Source organism: Hypomesus nipponensis, chromosome 21 (genome assembly GCF_054491055.1).
Source record: "Hypomesus nipponensis isolate SF chromosome 21, ASM5449105v1, whole genome shotgun sequence".
Lineage (NCBI taxonomy): Eukaryota > Metazoa > Chordata > Actinopteri > Osmeriformes > Osmeridae > Hypomesus > Hypomesus nipponensis.
The window spans coordinates 5,600,954-5,626,549 of NC_140381.1; the positions used below are offsets into that span (position 1 = coordinate 5,600,954).

A 25,596-nucleotide genomic window follows, 5' to 3' on the forward strand; every position below is an offset into this window, starting at 1 on the left:
ATCACATAAGCCCAGCATTGACTCCTGGGGTATTGAAATGGCAGCCTTGGTCCTTCTGTCCTTTGTCAAGCTGTGTGGTGTTCCAGAACTCTCTTCCAGAGTTCCAAATTAGTAAATTTGTGACTTTGCGTTATTGAACACTCAGCCCATGTAATGTACGTTGGAGAGGTCAATCGTGATATACTCTCGCCCCTTGATAAAGAATACTCAAGAGCCGCAATTAGCGCGGCTATCAACATGTGGGTTTTGTATCTTGAACGTGCGCTTGCCGTTTCATAGAGGTCGACGTATGCCAGAACAAAGTGTTGAGTCGTTCCAGGTGGCAAAACCACTTGTTGCAGTATCCCTCTGGAACTAATAAGGTAGGTACATTTTCACCCTCTAAATCCCTAACATTGGCTGAAATGACTGATTTACTGCGAAAGACTTTAACTGAATTCAAATAATTACATTTTTTACACTTGGAGCAGCTGCTCCAGTGAGCAGGCAGGGCGGAGAAGGGAGTAGGCCTCCACACGGCCTTGCCATTACCCTTCCCAGGATCACCACGTCTCACACTGTTCTGTATGGCTGGGTGTTCTCCATGGCATGTCATCTGTCAGGGTTGAAATATGCTGTATCGCTATGGTGGTGATCATTCGCACGGTGATGAAACCTCCCAAACTATAGGCTATGTGAAACGCTGCGATCCTACGACGTTCCGCGGGCCAAACGAGATCCTAACATACTGTACGCGTACTTCAGATCACATCGAGGCATCTGGGTGATGGCACATTGACTGTGGGTGCAAGAAACCGTTTGTATCCAACAGCCAAAGCCCCTGGATGTAATATATGTGAAAACCATTCAGTATCACGCGTTCACATGGAATCCATATTACTTACATATGTAAGATGAAAAAATACAACATGATCGGTCCATCTGGGCTATGAAACAGACTCTAGCCTGTGCAGAGGGAATAGGTGAATGTAGCTGTATATTTTCTAAAGTAGATGCCAGGGAAACACACTTTTCCATGTGGATATTCTTGACTCAAACATACATTTCTGAGCGAGGGATTGGTGAATCTTAAGAACAATTTCCTGAACTGGAAATCTATCTATTTAATACCAAGTGTCATTATTTAGGATGATTCATTTGGGAAAGTATATTGGCACTTACAACTGACTTCATGAATTCAAGATTTTTTGCAGACATATAGCTTTGGTTAAAACACACCAAAGTCTTACACACAAGTGAATATATGACTTCAATTGGAAAACGTGAATAATTAATCAATCTAATTAATTAATTAATTTAATGACCAGCAACTGCACTTATTCCCTCTGTAGAGAAGTACCTCGAACAGATCAGGTGCAGATTAATTTCTGGGACTGTTCTGTTCCAAATTGGCTCGTGGAGCATACTATGTGTCCCACACAAGCCCCGCCTGCTCTCCGCGAGGATATTGCTTTACCCGCAAGTGAAAGTATTTAAATGTAGATGGAGGAAGACCCGCTAGTCGGGAGTAAACTGGACCACAAGAAAAACACGTGTGGGAGGGAGGTTGTTTGACATTGGGAGTCCCGCTATTCAAACCTTATTCGTATTTACTTGCGTGAAACAATCACCAATGGCTATGCTTGCATAGCAAACATAAACGTAAACCAGCCTTTTCTATTTTTTGTCAGAATCTTGTTTTTATTAAGTCTGCCGTTTGGGTGGACTTAAGTTACACCGCTGATGCGTAAAGGTCCGTGCGTAATTACATTCAGCTTCGTCGCCGCATTATGGATTTAATAGAATCCCCTAATCAAAATGCTGTGGGGACGGACCTTTCTTGAATAGCATTAACCAAGACCTTCAGTGCTGAAGGGATGATTGACGCGAGTGGGAACTGACGGGATTTGAGGAATAACGGTGGTCGTTTGATGATAGAGCTCCTTCTTTCTGTGGGACTGTTTAATTTTGGATGACCCCCTGAACGTCTTTAAAACCTCTCGACATTTTATTGTGAGGCTGTCAATGAGTAAATCCTACCTGGAGCCGTCAGTTCGGGATCTCTCAATCGCTGGGGCTATCAATTTTCTATCTGTAACAGGAGGGGAATAAAATGATCTGAAATTCCCGTAGGGATGGACTGTATTTTCAAGAGAGTCCTGCAATAGAACAGTGGAATTCATGAAGGAATATTTGACTTATTTCAAGATGAGGGTTAGAGCATCAAGATTAGGATATTTGTAAGTAACGTTTTCCTTTAGCTGAACTATACATCTTCAGATGTGTGGAACTTATTAACGGTGTTCTCCTCGTTTTCAGGTTACTTCAATTCACTGCGCTTTGCCTTTACGCACAGGTATGAAGTTGCACGTTTTACTCTGTTTTCAAGGCAATAAACGAACAATTATGCTTTCAGAACCATTTGAAATAGTTTCAGTCCATTAACAACTAAATAACAAATAACACCATTTATACGCTCATTGACATCCCTCCAGGTTTGCATTTCTGCAATAAAAGTGTAATAACAATGAAAACATTTTATCATCAGTTCGAAGCTAAGTTGGCAACTATTCAAACATCTTGAAAAGACGTAAACGCGAGCCGAAAAGGTAATTGTTAAAACATATGTGGATGGCGTATGGCTGAATTGAAAAAGAATCGTTAAGGGAAATAGTCCGGGGAGACAGGGGTGAAAGATCAGTCGTGGTAAAACAACCTATCTGAGGGATGTCATCCCGCGCGAGGACAGCGGGCTCGCTGCTTGCATTTCCCCGAGCACTCCTTTTCTTTTTTGTTAATGTCAAAAAGTGCCCCATGCTCATTGACATAATGTTAGTCTGATGTTTTTTTTTCACTGTCATTCCAGAGACATATGCTCTTCATTTTGGCCGATTTGTTTATAATTTGCCTTACATTACACATAACTAGGCCTAACTGTCAGTTACACAAACCTTAAGGCTCTATAAAGATGAACGTTTTATGTTTAGCTTTCGGAACAGGCCAACTCTAACTTAATTCCTTCGCCTTTATCTTATTCAACAGAACACTGTGCAACAGTCACCTCCTAATTTCAAGCACCATGTAAACGAACAGAGCAGACTTTCCGACCGGATGAGCAGAAGGTTGACCCGGACCTACCAGCTCTACAGCCGAACCAGCGGCAAACATGTTCAAGTCCTGGGAAACAAGAGAGTCAACGCCAATGGAGACGATGGGGCAGTTCACGGTAAAATCTTTAACTACCTACCTTCAAATTCAAGCCACACAGACTACATATTATCAGCGTAATACTTAAACACAGTGGTGGGGTCAAATTGAATGCAACCGTTTTAGAGGAGATGTATTATTGGGGGAACGTCAATGTCATGTCAAGGCCTCAGTTCTTTGACAGGCATAGACTTGAGTAATATCTTTAAAATGCATCAGAATGCCCAAAGAGGCGGCCGTGAAGAAATGGGAATTTTCTGTAACCTACAGACTACCTATTTTTGGCGGCAAACTTGTTTTATATTAGCTTCAAATTTGCTTATGATTTACACGTCATTGAATGTTAGTGGGAAACAAAGGATAGGTGATTAAAATAAGGAAGCCATCGCTCTTTATGTCGTGTTATAAATAGTTCATTAGGCTATCTAGATATAACAGAATAAAAAAAAATGCTAGTAATACATTCTTAAATGTTTATATTTTAGCTTGTATTTAATGGCTTAAAATAATTGTATAGGCTCCTCCACCATTGACAAGAATTCCACAAATGTGACCAATCTCATTCAAAAACATTTTAATGTATTTATTCAGCTATCCATAACAGTAGGCTAGACTACTGAATGACTGCAGAAACCACAGGGCTTTTTGGAGTGCACCGAGAAATCTACAGAATTAGCCAAGAAGAACAATTAACAGTAAATCTTACTCAGCGTGGCTTCAGTTAATGGCTTCATATCCACAGAGCATATGTATTTAGCAAATGTGGTGGTGAAGGTTTTTGCATATAACTCTTCAATACAAACACCTGTTTTGATGGAATCTAACCAGCGAGGACATTTTTTTTTACTCCCACCAGGGGGAAAAAATGACCCCAAAAAATGTTTAAGGGAGCAAATTCCTGTCACCAAAGTATTTTGGTGTGTCTAGCCATCTTTCCACGGCCGCCACCATCCCATCCACATCTTGGTGCCTGCTCCGTGCGTTTCGGAGGGTCATTTTACGAGGAATTTTCATTGCTTTACAACTCAATGTATGACTCAGTTTATAAGGAGCGGTGAAGTCAGCATCTTCATTTTATCCCTTCTTTCGCTGTTCCTACTCTCCCTCTCTTGTGTGCTCCCTTTGTCTTTTCACTCTTCCCTTTGCCTAACGTGTGCACACCCACATGCGTGTACACACACACACATGCACACACACACACACACCGCCTTTTCCTAGCCACAGAGTGCATGTCCTGAGTGGGTGTCACTCTTGTAGCAGGCCCAAATCTGACCAGCGCTCTGTGCTTGTGGTGGTGTCCCTGCCCACAGAGTTCTCCCTCTCTCTCTCTCCCTCCGACCCTCCCTCTCGCTCTCCCTCTCTCCTTTCTCTTCTCCCTGCATCACAGCACAACTTTTACAGGCCCTCGGTGACAATGGCACTGGGTGAAAACCAAGTCACTCGCCGCTGTTTCAAAACACTTCTTGCCAAAAGGATCATGCTTTATTCATTGCATAACTGCCCCTCTCGTATGGGTTAACATTGTAAACAGGGATAATCATTAAGGGTCCAGCAAAGTCATAGGCCGTGAAGCTATAAAGTATCCACATTTTTAAGCCAATCATTACTAAGACTTTGCATCCCTTCTGATGTCATCACAGCAAAATGGAGCCTGTGCAAAGTCTCATAACCAATAGCTGGTGTTAGTCACCATGCCAAAAACTACAGTATTTCCAGCATGATGGGGTTTAGAAAATCTGTCGGTCAGCTCTCATGCCAGAGTACTACCAACCATGTCTGTGCCCATCCAAAAAGCTGCAAAAGACTAAAACATGCAGCATATTCATGAAGATTACTGAACAGTTGAAGGAATTGTGATCATGTGATTCTGGATTTTTGTTCCGCAGCCAAACTGGAGGTGGAGACAGACACGTTTGGGAGTCGTGTCCGAATCCGAGGCTCAAAGACAGGATACTACATCTGCATGAACAAGAGGGGCAAGCTCATAGGGAAGGTAAGGATGAGCACATTTGTGCGAGAGCAGTTGTGACCATGACTGTGAATGCAAACCTGTGGAAAACAGTTTGGTGTATCCTGTGGGGGGCGGGGGGGGGGGGTTGAGGGGGTTGAGGGGGATTTATAGGAGGCATGATTCGAGGGGAAAACTTTGACTGTGGGATTAGCCTGTACATCCCTTTGGAATGATTGATAGGCCATTTACTTGTCAAAACAATATTTTAACATCTCTTGAGACTTATCCGAACATTCCCCTACTCCTCTCTCTCTCTGTCTGTCTGTCTGTCTTTTTTTTTTCTCACTCTGCCTCTCTTTCTCTCCCTCTTCACCATATTCTGCAGAGGAAGGGCCGGGGCAAAGACTGCATCTTCACAGAGATTGTTCTGGAAAACAACTACACGGCCCTCCAGAATGCCAAGTACGAAGGCTGGTACATGGCATTCACACGCAAAGGGAGGCCCAGGAAAGCCTCCAGGACCAAGCAACACCAGAGAGAGGCCCACTTCATGAAGCGACTACCCAGAGGACACCTCCTTGGAGACAGGAGGCCGTTTGATGTCCTCCCCCTCCCTGTGGCCATCCCTGTCCACCCCCTGAACAGGAGGACTAAACATTCCCATCTCCAGCGCACAGGAGGCCGCTGAGGCGGAAACTTATAGGAGATAACCATAGAGGAAGAACTTTCAAGGGAGAATCGTAGAGAAGGAACCTTAGAGGAAGAACCACTGCTGGGAGAAAAACATTCCCAACAACAACAAAAAAGATATGTCATGCCAATCACCACGTTATGGCTTCTTTGCAAGGGACTCGTTTTGTAAAGTTTTGTACTGGATCTGTATCTAAACTAAGAGTATCTAATCTGGTAGTTGTTCCACGTTAGACAGAGGTGTCTGTAGGCAGAATTGTATGTTCAGAGGACGATTTTAGTGCAAGAGCACTCAATGAGATTTTAATACATGGACACCTTTGGGTTTGCGATAACCCCCTCAGCTAGGGGGAATGTTATGAGAGAGACTGTGGTGAGGCAGCTATCTTGGGATTGTCATGCGGTTGCAAACAGCTAGCTGACAATCGATCAACATTTTGCATTTAGCTAAGGTTTTTTTTTGTGCATTCATTTTTGTTAGTCCGGACCTTTCTTTTCTACATATATGAATATATTTTTTATTTGTAAGATTTGTAAAATACTTTAAACGGAAATATTTATTGTAGAGTGTATATTAAAACCACTAAAGAATTTGGAGTCAATCCGTTTGGCCTGATTTCCTCTTGGTCATTTTGTAATGGAAAAGTGTCGCATCGCATAAAAGGGGGGAAAGAAAAAGAAAAAATAGAAAAAAAAAAAAAAAGAAAACCTGTTGTTGTTTTTTCTAGCTGGAGACCCAGATAACTGAGGGGCAATATCTGTGACAGGCTACTGAATTCAATGTGCTCAACAAGTGAGACTTTGGTCTGAATGGGGAAGGACTATGCATTAAAAGGGATGAGGTCAGTCCACCATTTTGGGCTGGGACAAAGGGTTACCACCATGTAGTTGCATTTCTCACGATCGCACACCGTATCCCTCTGATCAAATGGGCTCTTTGTGGGACCTCATATAAAAGGGCATGTTGTACAATAGTGGGTTCGAAGAATAACACGAGGCGGGGTCACTTATCAAAAAGAAGCCAGTCACACAGAGGAGGGGTGGGATGGAGGGAGGGATAGATGGATGGATGGGGTGGGGGGGTAGAAAAAGTAACCAGGGTTCTATGTGGCAAAATGTGGCACCAACTGAAAGAAGGAGGGGGTGGGGGGGCGGCTGGGAAGAGGCATTGGAGAGTGAAAGGGGGCCGAAAAGAAGGTCTCTTCCCAGAAGCAGCTGAGCATGACCGGCGGAGGCCAAACGACGGGGGGACAGAGGAAGACCCTGAACAGAGTACAGGAAAACCCCAGCACCTCTCACACTGTCAACCCTGGACGTCCAATCAGAATAAGTTGGTTTTGTTAAGGTCCGAATGATGTGTTTTAAAGGTTTTCACTTCCACCAGCTCTGAAGATGTTGTAAAGCAGCGACATTAAAAAATACATTGATCACAAATAAAGGCTAACACAACAATACTCCAGCCTGACAGCATGAGTTGTACTAAAACACTTGTGGTAGAATCCTGTGAAGAAGTGTTCTAAATACAGTTTGTACGACTGCAAACATCCGGTTAAAGTTATCCTTGAGCGCACAATGCATTAAACTCTGTTCCATATTTGTCTAATAGTTTCCTGTTTTTTTTTTGCAGAGGAAGACTCAATATCAAATCTATTTATCAATCTGGAGACAGAAGACAGTGTCTGAGATGTTTTGCTGTTTGTGGTTCTGACTTCGAGACCTTTTTGAACTGTCTTTTTCCCCGTCATCCGTACACCCTGAGCACAATGGTGAGAGTGACCTGTGGTTTTGTCCCCGCCTCAAGCACTTGCTCACTTGAGGTTTGGCACGTTTGGCAATGAAATGGAAGGGATCACAAGGTTGAAGGAATCTATATTTAAAATGTCATTGTTCCTTTTAAAACAGCATTGTTCCTCTTCTAGCAGTGCCTAAATGTGTCTGAAGGAACAGTGTTTTTGTTTTTATCACAGACTGCCCTCGCTATCGAAGCTGACAAATAACCCAACGTTATCGATCGGATCAATTTATTTTTTAATTATTTATTTTTTTGTCTTATATTTGAATGTAAAGAACTCGATGAATCCCCAGAAATGCTACCTACTGTAGTTGTACTACCACACCAACGTTAACATACACATCCAGTCTAAAGCTATTTACAAGCATAGACATGCATTTCAATACAGTATATCAAATATGGTTTATATGTGGGTCGCTAGAATAGCATTGTATAGTGAACCCCTGTAGATTAAGCCTAACTCACGGGGCCAGTCCAGCTAGCCAGCACTGACCAGGTCAGGCCTGGAGTACATGCTTTCAGGGTGGCCTACTCTGTATGTAGAACATAAGGGTATTCAGTTAACACAAATGGGACGTGCTTGTAAGGGTGACCCCCGGAGCCAAAAGGGACGAGTCATTGTGTGTTTGAGTGTTTTACAAGGACCAGGAGAATGAAGGTAGTGGGAGGGGTTCTGACCCTTCCACATAGTCCGTTCACATATGTAGGTGGGCTATTAAAACGACGGCGACCATAATTCAACAACATGCTATTTTATTAATTTATTGATTCACAGTCAAAATAGTAATAACCGAACAATACATTTTCAGACTTCAAAGTTTGCAGCACTTCGACAATGATTTTTTGGGGAGCGTTTTACTGAACATCAGCAAACATCTTCTCAAAACGCTTTTATTCCTGGTAAAAAACGCACGTTGAAAACCAGTAACAGGAAAGGTTGAATGAAAAAAAAAAAACAAGACAGAGGCTTGAGCAGTCATTTGTTGGCTCCATTCAAGAGACCCAAATCAGTTAACACAATGAAAACCATTAAACCATGGGACAAGGCACTGTGCTGCAGTCTTCTAATGGGGGCAACCCCACAGAACAGCTGAGATTCAGGATGGGATTGCGCGAGCAGGGTACGCAACAGCACACGGCATCAAACACTAACGACTCAGTCATGGGTTCTGACGCGTCTTCACTGGGTCTTGCAGTCGACGTCGCCTTCGTTGGTCCCTTTCAGTTTCTTCAGTTCCCTCAGTAGCTCGTGTTCCAGGGTTAAAACCTCTTTGGGCTTCTTGTACTGAGGGCAGAACAGCAGAGTGATGACTATAACAGTCCGTGTCTCCCCTTCTCCCGCCCCCCCCCCCCCCGCCCCCCCCACACCACCACCCCCCCTGCACATCCCTTTCTGCAATCATGTTCAGACAGGAGTTGGACAACGCACAAAATAAGAAATCAAGTATCACAGAGAGACCAATTACGATTAGAGGGACGTTGCAGAAGTCCATCATCTTATTCTTCGAAGCCCCAGTGACCCATCGTCAAGGCATATTCTGTGACGCAATCCCCTGAGAGTGTCACGGTGTAGTCATAGGTGAGGGTTTGAAGGGTTAGATTGGTTATAGGTGCTGATCTGTGGTGTCTGTGAAGCCCTCTGTGACACTGTTTGTCAAAAGGGCTTGTACAAATACAATTTGGATTTGTTTTGATTCTGAGAGTTGAAATTAGATCCATGTCTCAAGTCATAAAATCACAATATGACCGATAATGGATGAATGACTAATATGGGTTTCATACATCCTCAGATTATCACACAGCAAGTTGGTCCCATCTTGAATGTCAATGTTTTGTTTTCTGAAAATATTTATATTTAACGGTGCTGTTCTCACATTTGCAGACATTTAATGTGCACTTGAATTTGTTTTACCCAGAGAAAACAAAGAAAAGCCCAGAATGTGATACAGATCAAGAAACTCAACATTTAAAGAAACTAAGATCCTGTATTTGATGAACCGTGTGTTTCAGCAGGTTTGAACAATGCTTATACTTTTAACATAGAGGGCAACGGTACTTACAGTGACTATCAGTGTGTTGTTGGCGTGGGTAAAGCTCAGAGCAGAACTGTCCAATGGCAGGAGGTTTCTATCAAGGTCAGGGATGTTGAACTTCTTAAAGTACCTGGACAGACAAACGATTTTGTGACCAAATTATTAGTGTCAGTCTAAGGATAAATATCTTGTCAACAGTGCCCCCTATGGGAAAGTGAACAACAACACAAAGTTTGGGATGTCGCCAGATGTCCGTGCCAGAAGCAACATACAGGATAAACTGGCTCACTTTTTATTGGACGTCCGTATGATGCAGCATCGTTCAGCAGGTTCCACTGACAAGTTGTACACGTCACTGGGGTACGGAAGGTTCCTGACTCTCCACTGAAAACTGTTCTTCGTGTCCTTACGCAGGAACACAGGCTGGGCAAACACAAGGCCAAGACACCACCAATTAATTCAAATATCATGCTGACACGACAGGATTTAAAATAATGTGTCAATGGTGTTCAACGGTTTCTTTCAATATTCTTTCAAAACCATGACGTGTGTTTAAATTCAGGCTCAAACATTAAAGTGTGCATACAATGTGTGTGAAACTCACATTTGAGCAGTTCTCCTTTATAACCTCTGATTCCAAAGTGCCGACCGTTGTTGGGAAAGGCTCGCCAACTTCTATCTGCCACGGCCCCTCTGCACCCAGAGTGCTTTTTGAACGCCATTTTCGTACTGAGAAAAATGCACTTTTGTTATCAAGAATGTGCTTAAGTAATAAATATCATTACTAAAAACACTCTCTTCTTGACATGTACTACTATGCTTACCAATCAATTCGTCTGTGTTCAAGTCATATTCCTCTGCCATTTCTTTCCCATCTGTAAAGAGATAGTGGATCTTCCTTTTCCCTAAAGAGATCCAATTCACACAAAGTGGCTGAATCAGTTGGGTATTTGTAGATCGATTTGCTATAAGCATGAGCTAGCTATCGTACAGGATTGATCCCATGCCACAGTGACGAGTTTGTTAGCATTGCTAACTCGCTTGCAACTAATCACAAGCCTTACTGTACTTTTAATGCAACGTTGCGTCTATACAAATTAATGCAAATACAAATCGACAGTTTAAAACTTAAAAGTGCACTGACCATCATGAATTAAAGCGGTTTTCTTAGACGATTTAAGGATATCAGCCCAGCATTGCACAGCCATGTTGCTGTTGGTTGTTTCGAAAACGTGCACTTCCTGACACAGCACGTGTAGCCACGGCAACGGAGGTCATGATCAAAAAGATGTACTTCTTCTGAAATATAAAACGATATAAAAAACAAATTGTTCAGTTGCTAATCCTATATAAGCATGGCTTGAATTCACATTACATATACATTTTGTGGGTGTAAGAAAAACGGTTAATGCCTGGCGATGATTAGAAATGATTGACCCGGAAGTTGATATGTTTTTTAAACCCGTGTTGGATTTTATGATTTTGTGGTCCCCGAAAGGGGTAAGAGAGATACATTTTTACTAAAGAATTGAATTAGTTGCACATGTAAATTGATTTCGCATCATTTTGTGAAACCCTACTTTGATTCAATGGATTAAGTGAAATATGATCTATTGGTACCATTTCAATGTATTGTGCTAGCATACTGAAACTAGCTAGAAAGCTTTGCTACTTTGTAGCTATCTAGATAGCTAGATTTACGTTTATTTAAGTACCTGACGCTATCTACCGTGGATTTAAACGGAACATTCAAGACGAATCTTTTATTTGCAGGGCTCCCCTTTCCCTGACGAAATGGAGCCTCACGGAATTATGAAAGCGTTTCCTAAAGTGAAAAGAGCGGGCGTTAGGGACGGAAAGGGTGCACCCCCACTCAAGAGAAAGTCTGAAGAAACAAGTGTGACAGGTACTGTGTGTTTTGTATCTGTGAGAGTGTTATGTGTGTGTGTGTGTGAGTGAGAGGATCAAGGAATGCAAGACAATGCTCATCAATATCACACTCTCTCCCCACACAGGAAAAGTATTTGAGGGCATCACAGTGTTCATCCTCCCAGCCAGTATAGGGAAGGCCAGATGTCAGATCTTTGAGAGGCAGATCGTCCAAAATGGGGGACAGAGCGAGAGCTCTCTCCGTCCCAGTGTCACCCATGTCGTGGTGGATGACAGTATGGACAGAGACCGGGCCCTCCGCCTGTTGAAACCAGATGTACTGCCCCCTGGAGTATTTCTAGTAAAATGCACCTGGCTGAGCTCCTGTATCACTGAGAAACGACTTCTGGACACAGCAGACTTCAGCCTGTTAACCCCAGAGAGGTCAGCAAGTCAAATTCCCTGTTGTTTTTCCAAAATATGTGCAAGGTGGTTGAGTCAGAGGGAATGTTTGACTTGGATCATTGCTCATTAGTATAGAAAGAAGAAAAGTTAACCACATCCTGTTCGTTCTAGACACCCGAAAAAAGAAACCCCACTGGCAGATGTCAAAGAAGAATTTCCCATGAATGTGCCAGCCACACAGGATGTGAAGGACGCTGTTCTCGAGGAGCCCAAACCAGACAAGTCCTCAGCACCAACCGTAGGTCGGCTCGATTCATGCACGCAAACGCTGACATTTCCTTCATCAACCGTATTCGCCTTACAGAAACACCCATCCAACCCTCTTCTTCTCTGCAGAGCCACCCTTCCCTGCTCTCTCAGGTCCCGGGAACAACAGACGACCTGAGAGACGAAGAGGTTGTCTCACAGGGTGACCTGGAAGCACTGATCAGTGGCCAGCACCCCAAGGATGAGAGCCCGTCCTCCAGCACTGTCGAACACAAGCCCATCTCAGGGAAGTGGGTCTGCGCCCAATCGTCCCAGTCCAAGACTGATAATCACAACAAACACATAACGGACAAACTGGAAGTGCTGGCTAAGGCCTACACACACCAGGGGGACAAGTGGAGGGCATTGGGCTACTCCAAGGCTGTGAATGCCCTCAAGAGCTACCACAAGCCTATCACGTCGTACGGTGTAAGTCATGTGACAGGAGTGGGTTGACTTTCAGGCTGTGGCCATTTTGTAGTTCCTTTTTGCTGAGTTCCTTTGGACTACAGTTTGTTGGCTAGTCATGTTGTTTTTTTTTTGTATGTGGTCAGCAGTAGATGAGACCAGGCCAAGCCGGGTTCTAATGTTTGTCTGTTCAACTTCAGGAGGCGTGTAGGATCCCGGGCATTGGTAAACGCATGGCTGACAAGATTGACGAGATCATGGAGAGCGGTCACCTTCGCAAGCTGGACCACATTGGAGAGGCCGTGCCCGTCCTCGAGCTGTTTGGCAACATCTGGGGAGCTGGAGCCAAGACCGCACAGCTTTGGTACCAGCAGGTGAATGAAAAAGAAGAAGAACTTAAGAACAACATTCATTTCTTTTATTTCATTATTTAACAGATTTCTTTTTTTTTTTCTGATTTGATTACAGTTGACCTGATCAGTTTTTTTTTTTATTCATGCAATTTGATTCCATACTGTCAGGGCTTTCGTACTTTGGAGGACATCCGCACAAAGGCTAACCTGAACTACATTCAGAAGATAGGACTGAAGCATTATGACGACTTTCTAGACCGGATGCCTAGAGAAGAGGCATCTGCCATTGAGAAAACGGTATCTCCACAACTTCTAACCTTTTTTTAACGTTCTTGAACATCAACTGAAATTGCCTTGAGGATCGTTCATCAAATCCATAATCTTCCTTGGAATTTAATAGAATCTAGAAATATTTTATGCAAAGGCTCTTCTTTTGAATCCATCGTAAAAAAAAAAAAAGAGGACTTGTAAGGTGAAGTGCTCGAAAGGAGGGGGCGTTGGAGCCAAGTATGATTTTAACATTTGCATTGGCTCCAAAGAAGCCTGTTAGGGAGCCCTTCTCCATGACTGCAGCGTGGTGATTGAGAAAACAGACAGTATTCTCGCAGAGTACCTCGTCCCAAAAGGGGGGATCTTGCTCCAGAAACTTGGCATATCATAAGTCAGGCCTTATACCTGGATGCTGGGTCCAGAGCCAGTTGTTTTCATATAGTATTACTTGGATTTCCACTTCCCTCTGGGGTTGCCAGATAGAAAGTGCAGATTAGAGAGATGACTTTAGCATGCGTCCTCTCTTGGCTTGTCAAAAGAATATGTACTGCCTGCCTATCTCCCATCCAGCTCTGTCTCCTATGAGGTACACACTTACTTGTTGGTCTTTTCGGGATATGAAAAACACAAACGGTTTGTTTTTACTATTTGAAGCGGGCGAAACGGTTCAGAATTTCAAGCGTTTGAGAAGATTTACAATACCATGCTTGCTTTTCTAAATGCATGAGAACTTCAGGATCCACCTAAACTCCTACTACATCTAAAATGTTCATTTTTTTTTTCTAAATATTATCAACCAACTTTGTCATTAAAGCTATAATAATTATTATAGTCTATCGTTAACATCAAATGGTGAAGAAAATTCCCTAAGAAATAAAATGTTTCACATCGTAGTACTGGCTTACACACATCCAGTCACATTTCAGGCCAATAGCATTTGATTTTGGCCACTAACGTGCAGCGATAATGTTCTCCTGCACGGTCTGAATCCATACTGATGTGCGTTCCTGGTCCTGTGCTGTGTCCCCAGGTGCGGGAGGCAGCCCTGACTGTGGACCCGGGCCTGCTGGCCATCGCGTGCGGCTCTTACCGCCGAGGAAAGGCCACATGTGGAGACGTGGACGTCCTCATCTCCCACCCAGACGGACACTCCCACAAGGGTGTCTTCGTCAAGGTCCTGCAGATTCTCCATCAGAGTGGTAGGACAAGGCCAGACATATTGATGGATGAGCTGTGTCGTATAAATAGATGGGGGGGTTTTAAAAACGTTTTTTTTTTTTTTTTTTTTTTGCATTGGATTCGAAAGGGATCCTCTTACTGAGTTTTCCTTTTTTCTGCACTTCTGTGCCGCACCTGTCTCTCATACAGCACGTTGTGACAAAACAACTGAAGCCCAGGGTTTCCCGCAGCACTTTTCAATTAAGGCGGCCGCCTAAAAGCAACACGCGCCTGCCACCTTAAAAAAATAATATATATATATATTTATTTATAGCAATATCCGCCTATGTCCTGTTGTCCTCCCTTTCATTCCAAACCGTGACCAATGCTAGTGTCCCTCTGCAGAACGCATTGGAGGACAAACCCCCCCCCCCCCCCCCCCTACCACCTCAACTTAACACATTTCCTCCCGGAAACCCTGGAAGCCAGTTTTACGCTGTAACAGGTTGAGGATATGATGCGTGCCTGCTGCCCTCCCTTCCAGGCTTCCTGACCGACGATCTCGTGAGCCACGAGGAGAACGGTGAGCAGAAGAAGTACATGGGCGTGTGCCGTCTGCCCGGGCCCGACCGCCGCCACCGCCGGCTGGACATCATTGTGGTGCCCCACGGGGAGTTCGCCTGCTCTCTCGTGTACTTCACCGGCTCGGCGCACTTCAACCGCTCCATGAGGGCGTTGGCAAAGACGAAAGGCATGAGCCTGTCAGAACACTCTCTCAACAGGGACGTGCAGCGGCAGGGCAGTGTGAAGGTGTATGGGGGGGCGCCCGTATACACGCCCCAGGAACAGGATGTTTTCACTCAGCTGGGGGTGCCTTTTCGGGAACCCCGTGAAAGGGATTGGTAATGGTCATGTCATGACCTTAACACTATATTGTGTGTAATGCTTATTAAATGTGTAAATGATTATGACATTATTAGAATATTCAGTTTCTACAAGATGATGATGATGATGATGATGATGATGTTATGTTATGCCAGGTGCTTGCGTTGTCTTGTCTTAAGAATTTCAGTGCCCAGTCTGACCTTGTGTGGTTCTGTGTACCTGACAAATAAAAGACTTGAACTTGACTTGAACTTGAACTGGGAGTTACTAGGGAGTCAGGTGGCTGAGCGGTTAGGGAATCGGGCTAGTAATCAGAAAGTTGCCGGATTGATTCCCCGCTGTGCCAGATGACGTTGGGTCCTTGGGCAAGGCACTTCACCCTACTTGCCTCGGGGGGAATGTCCCTGTACGTAAGTCGCTCTAAATGTAACTGATGATGGACTAGGTTGTTATAAAGTATAATGTGGAACATCGCTGACCTGTTGTTTTTTTAATTATGATGGTTTTGTATGAATAATGTATGAAAATATTATTACAATGTACAAATGGATAAAAAATCAAATGAGACATGTTTGCTGCTGGATGTTTTAATGAGGATAAATCATGATGACAATAAACACGTTAACATGGCAATTCACTTTAGACCAAGAACTTTTGACTCCTCATAAGTGTGATGTTTATGGAGTGCTTTCTTTGCATACTCATGCATTTCTTAACCCTTGTGTTCTCCTCGGGTCATTCTGACCCACCGTTGTTTGCGACTAATTTACCGCATACAAAAACAAAGTGAAGCATTTTCTTTTAACCGTTGGGCTGTCTCAGACCCCCCACATTGCGAAGGTTAAAATACAATTATTTGTATTTGCTTTTGTATTGGGTAAAATTGGGTAAACACAACGATGGTTCGTTATGAACCTTTTGGTCATGTGACCCGAAGGCAGCACAAGGGCTATAAAACTGCAAGTGTAAAATCAAACGAAACATTTTACCAGAAAGTAAACCAGAAAAACAACTTTTAATCGCATCGGAGCCTCGGAGGCGCACCGCTGTGTGATTGGTGGAACACTGAAGGCGCACCGGTTTGTGATTGGCTGAACTGTCTTGAGGCAGTGAGTGAGCAACGCCAAAACACCCATCACGTTGCGCACATAGAACAGGACATGACCAGGCCACACCCAGCCCAGCAAGGAGTCCTGGTTCGATGGAACACCTTGCATAACAGCTGTATCAGCCAGTGACACTGAGAGCAACCGGTTGCACCAATGTTGTGCCTCCTTTAAATGTCCAATGATGTTTCAGCAAGGAGGCGGTGCATCTGGTGGCCCTCGTCCGGGGTCGAGCACTATAGTCTGTGATTTTCATTCTTTTCACTAAAAAGAAGATTATTCGCATATGATTTTCCATAGGTTCGGTAGCTAGTTGGAGGAATGAGAGCGGCTTTATGTTTGGCTCTAAAAATGGGACTGTTTTTGCATGCTATAGGGGCTGTCACCCCCACCGAGCCAACAGCAGACGGGGTAAGATTTCCGAGTTAGCAAAGCATGGTTTCGTACTTGCAGTCAAAACCCAGCTAGTGTGCTAGCCGTTATGGAGCCAGCTATGTTGTTTTGCTAGCAGACCATCTCTATTAGCCTATGTTGAATAATACTGTAATACTCACACTAGGCTATTAGCTATCTAGCTAACTGTTATTAGACAAGATTAGCTCTAACCATTTTAAATGGTTTCAAAATACTAGTTTGTTAGCCAGTTAGATAGAGCAGAGTCTAAATAGCATGCCTTCTAGTGTAATATGAAGCGTTCTCATTGTCCAAACTATTTAGACAACATTCAATATATTTTTCTAACGTTAGCTACCAAGCTAGCGTAGGAGCTAATAACTTTACAACTTGGTGCTTAACTTGACCTATTTAAGATAGGCGATGCTGTGATGCTCAGCAATTTAGTTGTTGTTGACGGAAGAACAGCACTCACTTTTCTGCCTACTGTAAAGATAGAGATATAGTCAGTGTAGGTTTGTTGCAAGATATGTCACTTAAACAAGTCGGTTGACAGTTGTCAAGTTGTTAGTCAGACAACTTAAAGTACACTAGATCGAGCGTTGCAACTATTTTACTACTAATACATTAGATCTCAAAGTCTACCATGCAAACAAAGATGTGATGCCAGCCCGACACTGTATGCCAGAAGCTAGTACAGTAGAAGCAAACTTGAGTTGTCTATACTAGCTTGCTACATATTATTTGACCTGTTAGATATTTATCATTGCAAAGAAACTGAGATAGCTAGACCACTTACAATCAGGTGAGTGTTTTTAGGGAGGCTTGATACAGGGGCCTTTCTCTAAATTGCATACTGGGAGGTGAAATGTATGAAGTTACAGATGACCGTTTAGGCTTGGGGCCCATATTATTATAACCTTTTAAAACCGGACAGATTGCTAAACTCACGTTTCACTTCAAACAGAATGTGGGCTTGTAAGATAAGAATGATTTGCCAAGCCATGGATAGTGCTAACAGGATTTCCAGAGGCACTTGTTAGATTGAGCAACCAAGTTGTCTGTTACGATTTAAATGTAACTTACAAGGTACAGAGTTTGCTGTTCAGGGCATGGGAGGAAATAAATAAACCTGCTGTTGTGTTTGTGTGGGAACACACCGTCCATTTCATTGGAGGAGACTTAAGGAATGTGTGGGATGCTCCTGAAAGTGGTGTCATCTTTGGTTTGGTCTTGTTCTTACCTTGTGCAACATTGTAGTTCTTTTAGGAAAGTTCTTGCATATTTATTTTCTTACCTTGTGCAACAAAGTTCTTGCATGTTTATTTTTATGTCAACAGTGACCAATGAAAGGGGAATATCAGGTAACGTTCAAAGGCTAATACCTAGTCCGAGATAGTGCTTTAGTTACTTTCAGTAGCCTACTACTTCTTATACTTATTCACTTACGAGTTGTAAAACCAGCAAAGAAACTCTTGATTTTCAACCAGGGACACTAGTTAGCCTTTGGATGAAGAAACAACATTCAAGCAGATCTGTCAGCTCTCTGTGTGAGTGTGTGTGTGTGGGGGGGGGATTGTCTCCAAATGGAATGCCATATCATATGCGACTGAGAATGCGTTTGAGCCCCAATCCCAGTGAACAATGTTTGGTAGTCAAGCTGTAATACAGAATCCCTATCCCGTTGTCTGGTCGTTTCAACAGCTCCTCATTATAGTCCATTTAGATTTAATTAATTTCTAATATGCCTGAGCCCTGTAGGGTTCTGCTGGCACTGTAACTCAATCTGCCATAAGCTGGCTCTGTTTCTGAAGAGCTGTGTGTTGTTCTATTGGGCCGTGCCGGGAAAAGCTTAAGGAATCCTGTCGGTTAAGGTTCTCCACCAGGTCACAGGACTGCAGTGCTGTCTCGGCGTCTTGGGGGAAAAACTGAGCGAAAGAGATTTTTTTGGGAAAAAACTAAGCATTTCTGGTTTGGATTGAGTGCCATTGTTTAATGTCTATTATTGAATGTTTTTCTGTTGGTCCATTTGGCTACATGGTGTGCTGTGGTGTATATCATTTTAAAATCTCCACTGCCTAGGCTGTGCGTGTCACTGCTACTTCACCTAAGGGTCCTGACCAGACCTGTCCCTTGTCTGACAATGGATCTCTTTCTTCTGTTTTGGTCTGCAGCCATTATTTAGTCCCCCCCCCCACTCCATCCATATGCAGAACCTGTTGTGTAGTGTAAACAAAATCACAGGAGCTAGTTGTTTGAATTCCAACTGTTAGAGGAGGGCCTGAGCTTGCCAAGTGGAGAGACATGGAGGAGAATGCTGAGTCAGACAGAACAACTGGACTAGCTCGGGTCAGGACAAAGGAAAGGAACAGAAGGGAACAAAATGTTTCATGACGTCAGCTCAAATGTGGTTGTTTTGGAGTAGGAGAAGCATGTTTGATGAAGGAAAACAAAGAAATAAGCTTGATGATAAGCGTGGAAGCCTTTTGGTTTTCGGTGGTGGAGATGGTGTCTTTTGACGGGTGTGAGAATTTGATCCTGGACTGGCAAGTGGGCTGCGGTGGGTCTTGTCATTCCTGTGTTACTGTCCTCCCTCTCTCTCTGTCTCTACCACACACACACAGACACACAGACACGCACACAGCCTGCCGTTTTGAATGCAGAGGGGGCTCCTTATTATCCAGGGCTCTGGTTAGCTACTCGCACCACATTGCTGCTGCTGCTCGGAAATTTCCGTAGAGCAATCTGTGTGGGTGGGTGTGCGTGTGTGTGTGTGTGTGGGTGGAAAAGGTGTATGTGTGTGTGTGTTTTGAAAGAAAGAGAGCTCCCTTTCACCTTTTTCTCTGTGTGGATAATGACTCTCAAGTTGAAAGGACTTACCTCGGATCCCAATGCCTCTTCTTCGGAAAACACCACTGGTAGGCTCATGGATAGAAAAAGACCGACCCTTCTTATAGCCAAACCTGGGATCCAAATGTTTCATTATCTTGAAGAAAATGTGTGACAAGATGCTAGTTAAAAGCCAAGCTGACAGCACTTGATAAGTGTCTTTATTTTTATTTTTTGTGTGGAATCTTTTAAACTCTCTAGAGTCTTAGTAATTGACTAACTTATCGATAGTATGTTTTATGGCATTGAGACAGTCATGTCAAGTTTATATATAAGAAGTTTATAATTCTTCTAATTAAGTGTATTTATTTTTGAATACAGGCCAATATTTATCTGTAGGCCACCCAAAGATAGGAAACCCCTCGTACATTGAAACTATTCATTTTAAAAATGGGGATTTTAGTTTAGAATTGAGAAACCTCTCATCCGTAGTGTACACACCTGCTGTGACTAGGTTTACATACCTAAATACCTAAATGTGAGAAAAAAATTGTATTGTGGTCTTGTTTTGGCATTTATGTGTTGTTTTCACTTGTAGTCACAAGTGATGGCCTGGGTGGATAGTGGCTCTGTGTGTGATTAGGGGAGGAGGAAATCTGAGCGCCGGACTCTAATGACATTCTTACAGCTTAGCAGCAGTGTGAAGGAGAGGCAGCCACAATAGACATGGAAGAACTTTGGTTTTCCAAGTAGGACACTCTCTTCAATGACCTCCACTTTGCCCTTTTGCTTGGCGCTCTCCACCTTGTAGCTCATTGTGTCTTCTCCTCAAATCAATCCTTAAAAAAAAAAAAAAAAAAAAAATAACAAGCCATCGCGGAGGGCTTCTCGTACACCCATAAACCTGCCCCCTCCACCGACCTAATCCGCCCCCCCCCCCTCTTGTCTTCTCCAGAGCCTGTTGCACTGCGAAGGCGTGAGGAACCAGAGCTACGTCTGCGAGTCCGGCCACTGTTGTGGAGAGTCTCAGTGCTGCAGCTACTACTACGAACTGTGGTGTAAGTCGGGCTCCGGAACGAAAGGGCGTTCGTGGACTTTTTTCGAATCCATTTGGGGGATGGGGGGGGGGGGGGGGGCTAGCCTTCTTCTCCTGTGCCACTCCACCACACATTCCCGGAGCTAGTTTTTCTGCATTTCTGCTTCTTCGTGTTTCCCCGTCAGTCAGTGGCGTGCCAGTGACGAGGACACGTGGACGTGCACGAGGTCATGTGTGTCTGAGTTTCCACCTGGCCGGATTTATGTTTGCTAGCAGAATCGTTTGTGGCGGCTCAAGGGTTGCAGTGTCTAATGCTGTTATACAGTCATGTGGTTCTGTAGTAGCTCTTACAGTGGTCCCATAGTCATTTAGAGTTCAGGTCCTGTTTTAAGTACTTTAGCCGCACTGTCCTTTTACAGTCAGGTTTTATTCAAAGCGATGATGACCAAATGACACAAATGAATTTTCCAAATGTGCACACACTTTGACAATCCTTTCTGCAACGCTGCTAAAGACGGGCCTGTTTGTTGTGCTTGAACTGCGGCGCGTGTGTTTGGCTTCCCAAGGGTTCTGGCTGGTGTGGGCCCTCATCTTCATCCTGAGCTGCTGCTGCGTGTGTCACCACCGCCGCACCAAACACCGTCTGCAGCAGCAGCAGAGGCAGCACGAGATCAACCTCATCGCCTACAGGGAGGCCCACAATTACACCGCAGTGCCCTTCTACTTCAGTAAGGGGCACAACACCTCGACGCCATGACACTCAGATGAACCATGACACTCAGATGAACCATGACACTCAGATGAACCATGACACTCCGCCATGACTCTCAGATGAACCATGACACTCAGATGAACCATGACACTCCGCCATGACACTCAGATGAACCATGACACTCAGATGAACCATGACACGACGCTATGCCCGACCGCCTCGAAGAACTGTACTGTGATACCGTTTTTATATAGTTGTTGATGGTTTGTCTTTTCTTTTTTCCTTTCATTCAAATGGCTACCACTGCCCTAGAAGAACCAAACTTCATACGTCTAGAACACTGTGTTACTCTACTACACTATCTACAGGAGATAATGGGCACTATTGCCAGTTGGCGTTCCTACTATAGCATCAGAGCTAACGGCCTCTCACCAGCATCACCGTGTGCCCTGACCGCTAGTCCTTTGTTATCCCAGTATGCCGAGGAGTTACATTTCAGCGATGGTCTGAGGCCTGTTTACATGCCCCAGTTTTCAGGAAACCGCCGGTGTATTGGTGCCATGCCAACGGTTTCTTGCAACACCAGCTCACAGCTGGGCTTCTCCCGCTCTTAGCAATTGACCTACTTCCTCCTCTGCCCCCGTTAGGAAAATCTTTTATCAAGTAGTGCACAGTGATTTGACAGAGTCAAGAAAGTTTATTCTCGCAGCACGCAGCAAGGAGACAAGCCTATGGCCAGTTTTTCATTATATGGAGTGGAATCAGTTTGATCAGTTTGGAACTAGTTACAACACAATATGGAGTTAGACTGTTTATGCTTACATGCTGAGGACCCATCTTAACATGCTGAGTAAAGCGAACGGTCAGTTTAAGTAAGCTTGCGGTTGCAACTATGAGGGGCTCCTCTGTCTGCACGCAAGGATATGTAGCACAACAGTATTCTTTTCAACTTGCATAATACGCACACAGAAATATATCTAACACCCCCCACCCCGGGTTAGGACCCCTCCCCCTCTTTAGGTATTTGTTGTGGGATGAGGGGTGTGGTGAGGTCAGGGTTGTTTCCTTTGTGCGTTGCTTGCTGATAGGACAATACCTCAATTAAACGTAGTCAGAGATTTGGGTTTCTTTTAGTTTTTTTTTTTCAAACAACTTCATGTTCTTCTCTTGGTGCACAGCTTCTAAAACCTTCTTCTGTTCCTTCATCCCGCAGGGTTTCTACCCAATTACCTCCTGCCAGACTACGATGAAGTGGTGAACCGGCCGCCCACCCCTCCCCCACCCTACAGTGCCTTACGCACCAGCCCCTCCCTGGCCCCCAGCCCCCTGACCCCCGACCAGCAGGACGTCTGCTGCCCCCCCAGCCAGAGCGCTGCTGTACCCCCTGCCTCCGACCCCCGCTGGCCCAGCCTGGACGAGCCCCACCCCCCCATCACCATAGGCAGCTACAGGCACAAGCCTGACGACAAGCCCCTGGCTCAGGCTCCACAGGAGGGGGACTCCCTGTCCGGAGGTCCCCCGGAGCGGCTCCCGTCCGACGGGTCGGCCGGCCCGGAGAAGGGGGAAGACTGCTGCAAGGAGCCCCTGCTTGGGGGGACGGGGACGGAGGACAAGGAGAGGGTGTCCGGGGGGGGCGGGGGGAGGAGGCGGAGGTTCACGGGAGACTCTGGGATCGAGGTGTGCGTGTGTGGCAGAGACGGGGGAGGCGGTTTTGGGGGGGGAGGAGGAGGAGGAGGGAGCCAGGAGGACAGGGAGGTGAGGGAGCTGGAGAGCCTGCTGAGCCGCGAGGAGGAAGAGGAGGAGGGAGAGGAGGAGGAGGAGGAAGAAACGAGGGACTTCTGCGACGGCTGTGGTCATCCTGCCCCGACGGGAGACGAGGAGGCGCGGCCGGGGGCAGGGCCGGAGGCGGGACCGGAGCGTGGGCCCTCCATAGCGCCACCGCCACCCGTAGCCCCGCCCCCAGTGTGCCTGCTCCTTCACACCATCAACGAGCAGGAGGGGCATCACCACGGCAACAGCACTGAGCCCCAGGGCTGAGCCAACCAAGCCAAGCTACGCCTTCACCGAGGAGGGGAGAGGAAAGAGATAAGAGAGACCAACCGAAGACAATACAAGACGTGTTTGTGTGTGTGTGTGGGGGGGGGGGGGGTTGTAAATGCCTTTCAAGAGACTACTGCGAGCGTGTTTTTTCTGTGAGAATGTAATGTGTTTGTCTGAGGTCATGCGCGTGTGTGTGACTATTGTGAGCTCCCCAGGCCATACTGTCATGGCAGCCTTACTGCATAAGAGATGGACAATCCCCCTTCAACAACCTGTCACACAGGTCGAGCGACGCAAATGTCTTCCCCCTTTCCTTCTCCTCCCCAGTCCTCGACCAGAGGAATCAGGTGACACAGTGTTGAGACTCACACAGGGTGCCACGCTGTCGGGTCAATAAAAACGGTCGACGACTGACCACGTTGGGAGATGACAGCCATTCTGACAAGTTAACCGACCAATCACCGGCTCCTTCCTGTGCGGTGGGAGGAAGTGAGGGAGAATGGTACTGGACCACCAAACGGGGACAGGGAGATGGTGGATGTGTGGAGAGGTGTGCTTTTTCTAGTTTGAAACAGGGCGGCGACACCAAGCATGAGACCTATGTGGGAGGTTGTGGTAGAAGAGGTTTTGTCGCTTCTTCAAGTGCTTTCTAGGAGGTTAACACCACATGTCACATAGCCTTGTCTTCCCCCCTGTGTGTGATTGGGAGGGCTGGAAGTGTGAAGCTATTTTTATTTTGCACATAAATAATTAAAAGAGCTATAAAATAGAGTGTAATCACACTAAGATCATGTTTTGACAAACCCAGTCTTAATTTACACCAAAGTCTGTTATCGTTCTGTTTTGTCAACGTGTTCATGCTTTGTTTGCTGCGGTGCGAGATTAAATCATACATCGGGAAGTGCATGTAACGCAATATAGCGCTTATCAATGACGTCCTCTCATCAAGGCCCCTGATTGGCCCTTTCTCTCAACGATGGTTTACACCGTTGAATCAATAGGCGCGTTCGACTTCTTGCAGCGCCGGTGGCGCCGACAGTCGGCTGCAGTCGGCTGCCTTGAAGCTGAGAATGCCATTGGCTGCTTCAAGTCAGCCGGGCTGCAGGCGACACCGGTGCTGCATGAAGTCGAACGCACTTAATGATTGTACTCTACCTGAAAAAAAAGCATTTCTGTGTTTGTTAGAGTGGTTAGAGGCTTTACGTCATTTAACTTTAAAGGCTTGATTAAATGTTATGCTAAAATGGTCTGTATGAGAAAACAGGTACAATATACGTTTCAAATTTTTTTTTTGAGTGAATTGTAACTTGTATTCATTGAATTGATGTTACTAGAACTCTCAAGCTTTTACAGATAATTGGACATAAATGTTTTAGAAGTGTACATTTAATTGTTTGTAAATCCATGGCCTTGCCTTAATAGTTCAATGATGCTGAGGTATTGTAAATGACTTTTAATGCTTACACATCAAGCATCGTATCTTTGCAGATTTTTTTATATGAATCTTTGAGCACACCTACAAAGCACACCATTCTTATGGAAATACACAAACCTTGCTACGATGATTGTATACAAGTAACATCACTGGTTGTTTCATTTTGATATTTGTGGTTTAAACATTGTGGGGCACTGTTCTGCGATTTTCTTACCCACGAACTAAAGCTCAAAACTAAAGCTATCAGTTTTCAAGACAAGTTATAGACCTCCAACTATACAATAACTTGTGGTATTTCAAGGAGAAAAAATATGCATCTCTTACATGCATTTCCAAAATATACTAAATCACGCAGTAGTGAACCCTATAGCCTAGCCCATGCCGCGGATGAGTTCTCTGATGGACACTCGAATATGTCAAAGTTGTATTCAGGGGCAGCAAGCCAAAGACATTATTTAGTTTTGTATTCAGCTTCAAGGGTATTTACATGTCCGATCATGTTTGTTTTCTCGTGTCAACCCATCACCAGCTAAGTAGACACGTTCAATAAACATACCCTGAAATGCCGAGACTCTTTTTGTTGGTTTATTGACATTTGTAATACAGTATGAAATGAAAGGCACGATAAAAGCCATAGACAGTGTAACGTGACACGAATTACAATGTTAACTGTTTGAACTATGTATCCCAGTACAGTAGGTGGCGGTGTATGCGTAGAGGCCTGGCTACCTTTACAATT

General features: G+C 44.7%; 4 protein-coding genes across 5 annotated transcripts; 3 read left to right on the forward strand and 1 right to left on the reverse strand.

Annotated features, from left to right (window-relative positions):
- The first annotated feature begins 1,493 nt into the window (after positions 1-1,493).
- Positions 1,494-6,420, forward strand: fgf8b (fibroblast growth factor 8b). The gene is made up of 5 exons (XM_084685811.1): positions 1,494-2,219; positions 2,299-2,335; positions 3,022-3,205; positions 5,073-5,179; positions 5,523-6,420. Exons 1-5 carry the CDS (start codon positions 2,161-2,163, stop codon positions 5,823-5,825), a joined length of 690 nt encoding a protein of 229 aa, XP_084541937.1. The 5' UTR covers positions 1,494-2,160; the 3' UTR covers positions 5,826-6,420.
- Positions 6,421-8,355: 1,935 nt separating this feature from the next.
- On the reverse strand, positions 8,356-10,954 carry dpcd (deleted in primary ciliary dyskinesia homolog (mouse)). The gene is made up of 6 exons (XM_084685814.1): positions 10,797-10,954; positions 10,477-10,557; positions 10,257-10,381; positions 9,942-10,075; positions 9,680-9,782; positions 8,356-8,904 (listed from the first exon to the last, which is right to left on the reverse strand). The coding sequence occupies exons 1-6, from the start codon at positions 10,858-10,860 to the stop codon at positions 8,800-8,802; spliced, it is 612 nt and encodes a 203-aa protein (XP_084541940.1). The 5' UTR covers positions 10,861-10,954; the 3' UTR covers positions 8,356-8,799.
- poll (polymerase (DNA directed), lambda) lies at positions 10,944-15,943 on the forward strand. Its single transcript, XM_084685813.1, has 9 exons — positions 10,944-11,152; positions 11,426-11,558; positions 11,668-11,965; positions 12,098-12,224; positions 12,323-12,661; positions 12,841-13,014; positions 13,162-13,290; positions 14,294-14,462; positions 14,966-15,943. The coding sequence occupies exons 1-9, from the start codon at positions 11,081-11,083 to the stop codon at positions 15,325-15,327; spliced, it is 1,803 nt and encodes a 600-aa protein (XP_084541939.1). The 5' UTR covers positions 10,944-11,080; the 3' UTR covers positions 15,328-15,943.
- A 611-nt stretch (positions 15,944-16,554) lies between these two features.
- On the forward strand, positions 16,555-25,424 carry wbp1lb (WW domain binding protein 1-like b). Of its 2 annotated transcripts, none has more exons than XM_084685324.1 (4): positions 16,555-16,823; positions 20,590-20,692; positions 21,237-21,398; positions 22,596-25,424. In XM_084685324.1, the coding sequence occupies exons 1-4, from the start codon at positions 16,734-16,736 to the stop codon at positions 23,417-23,419; spliced, it is 1,179 nt and encodes a 392-aa protein (XP_084541450.1). In that variant the 5' UTR covers positions 16,555-16,733; the 3' UTR covers positions 23,420-25,424. The 2 variants fall into 2 exon arrangements, with proteins under 2 accessions (XP_084541450.1, XP_084541451.1); XM_084685325.1 differs by lacking the exon at positions 16,555-16,823 and adding an exon at positions 18,193-19,723.
- Positions 25,425-25,596: the final 172 nt, after the last annotated feature.

What these genes read in the sequence shown, in the direction of transcription:
- dpcd (XM_084685814.1), bottom strand. Translation starts at nt 10,860, where the DNA reads ATGGCTGTGCAATGCTGGGCTGATATCCTTAAATCGTCTAAGAAAACC. An exon ending in ATACGGACGTCCAATAAAAA is followed by an intron (nt 9,783 to 9,941) that starts GTGAGCCAGTTT and finishes TTGTCTGTCCAG; the next exon opens with GTACTTTAAGAAGTTCAACA. An exon ending in ACAACACACTGATAGTCACT is followed by an intron (nt 8,905 to 9,679) that starts GTAAGTACCGTT and finishes TTCTGCCCTCAG; the next exon opens with TACAAGAAGCCCAAAGAGGT.
- poll (XM_084685813.1), top strand. Translation starts at nt 11,081, where the DNA reads ATGATTGACCCGGAAGTTGATATGTTTTTTAAACCCGTGTTGGATTTT. An exon ending in ACAAGTCCTCAGCACCAACC is followed by an intron (nt 12,225 to 12,322) that starts GTAGGTCGGCTC and finishes TCTTCTCTGCAG; the next exon opens with AGCCACCCTTCCCTGCTCTC. An exon ending in GCAGATTCTCCATCAGAGTG is followed by an intron (nt 14,463 to 14,965) that starts GTAGGACAAGGC and finishes CCTCCCTTCCAG; the next exon opens with GCTTCCTGACCGACGATCTC.
- wbp1lb (XM_084685324.1), top strand. Translation starts at nt 16,734, where the DNA reads ATGAGAGCGGCTTTATGTTTGGCTCTAAAAATGGGACTGTTTTTGCAT. An exon ending in CCGAGCCAACAGCAGACGGG is followed by an intron (nt 16,824 to 20,589) that starts GTAAGATTTCCG and finishes TGTCTTCTCCAG; the next exon opens with AGCCTGTTGCACTGCGAAGG. An exon ending in CTACTACTACGAACTGTGGT is followed by an intron (nt 20,693 to 21,236) that starts GTAAGTCGGGCT and finishes TGGCTTCCCAAG; the next exon opens with GGTTCTGGCTGGTGTGGGCC.
- fgf8b (XM_084685811.1), top strand. Translation starts at nt 2,161, where the DNA reads ATGAAGGAATATTTGACTTATTTCAAGATGAGGGTTAGAGCATCAAGA. An exon ending in GCATCAAGATTAGGATATTT is followed by an intron (nt 2,220 to 2,298) that starts GTAAGTAACGTT and finishes CCTCGTTTTCAG; the next exon opens with GTTACTTCAATTCACTGCGC. An exon ending in CGCTTTGCCTTTACGCACAG is followed by an intron (nt 2,336 to 3,021) that starts GTATGAAGTTGC and finishes CTTATTCAACAG; the next exon opens with AACACTGTGCAACAGTCACC.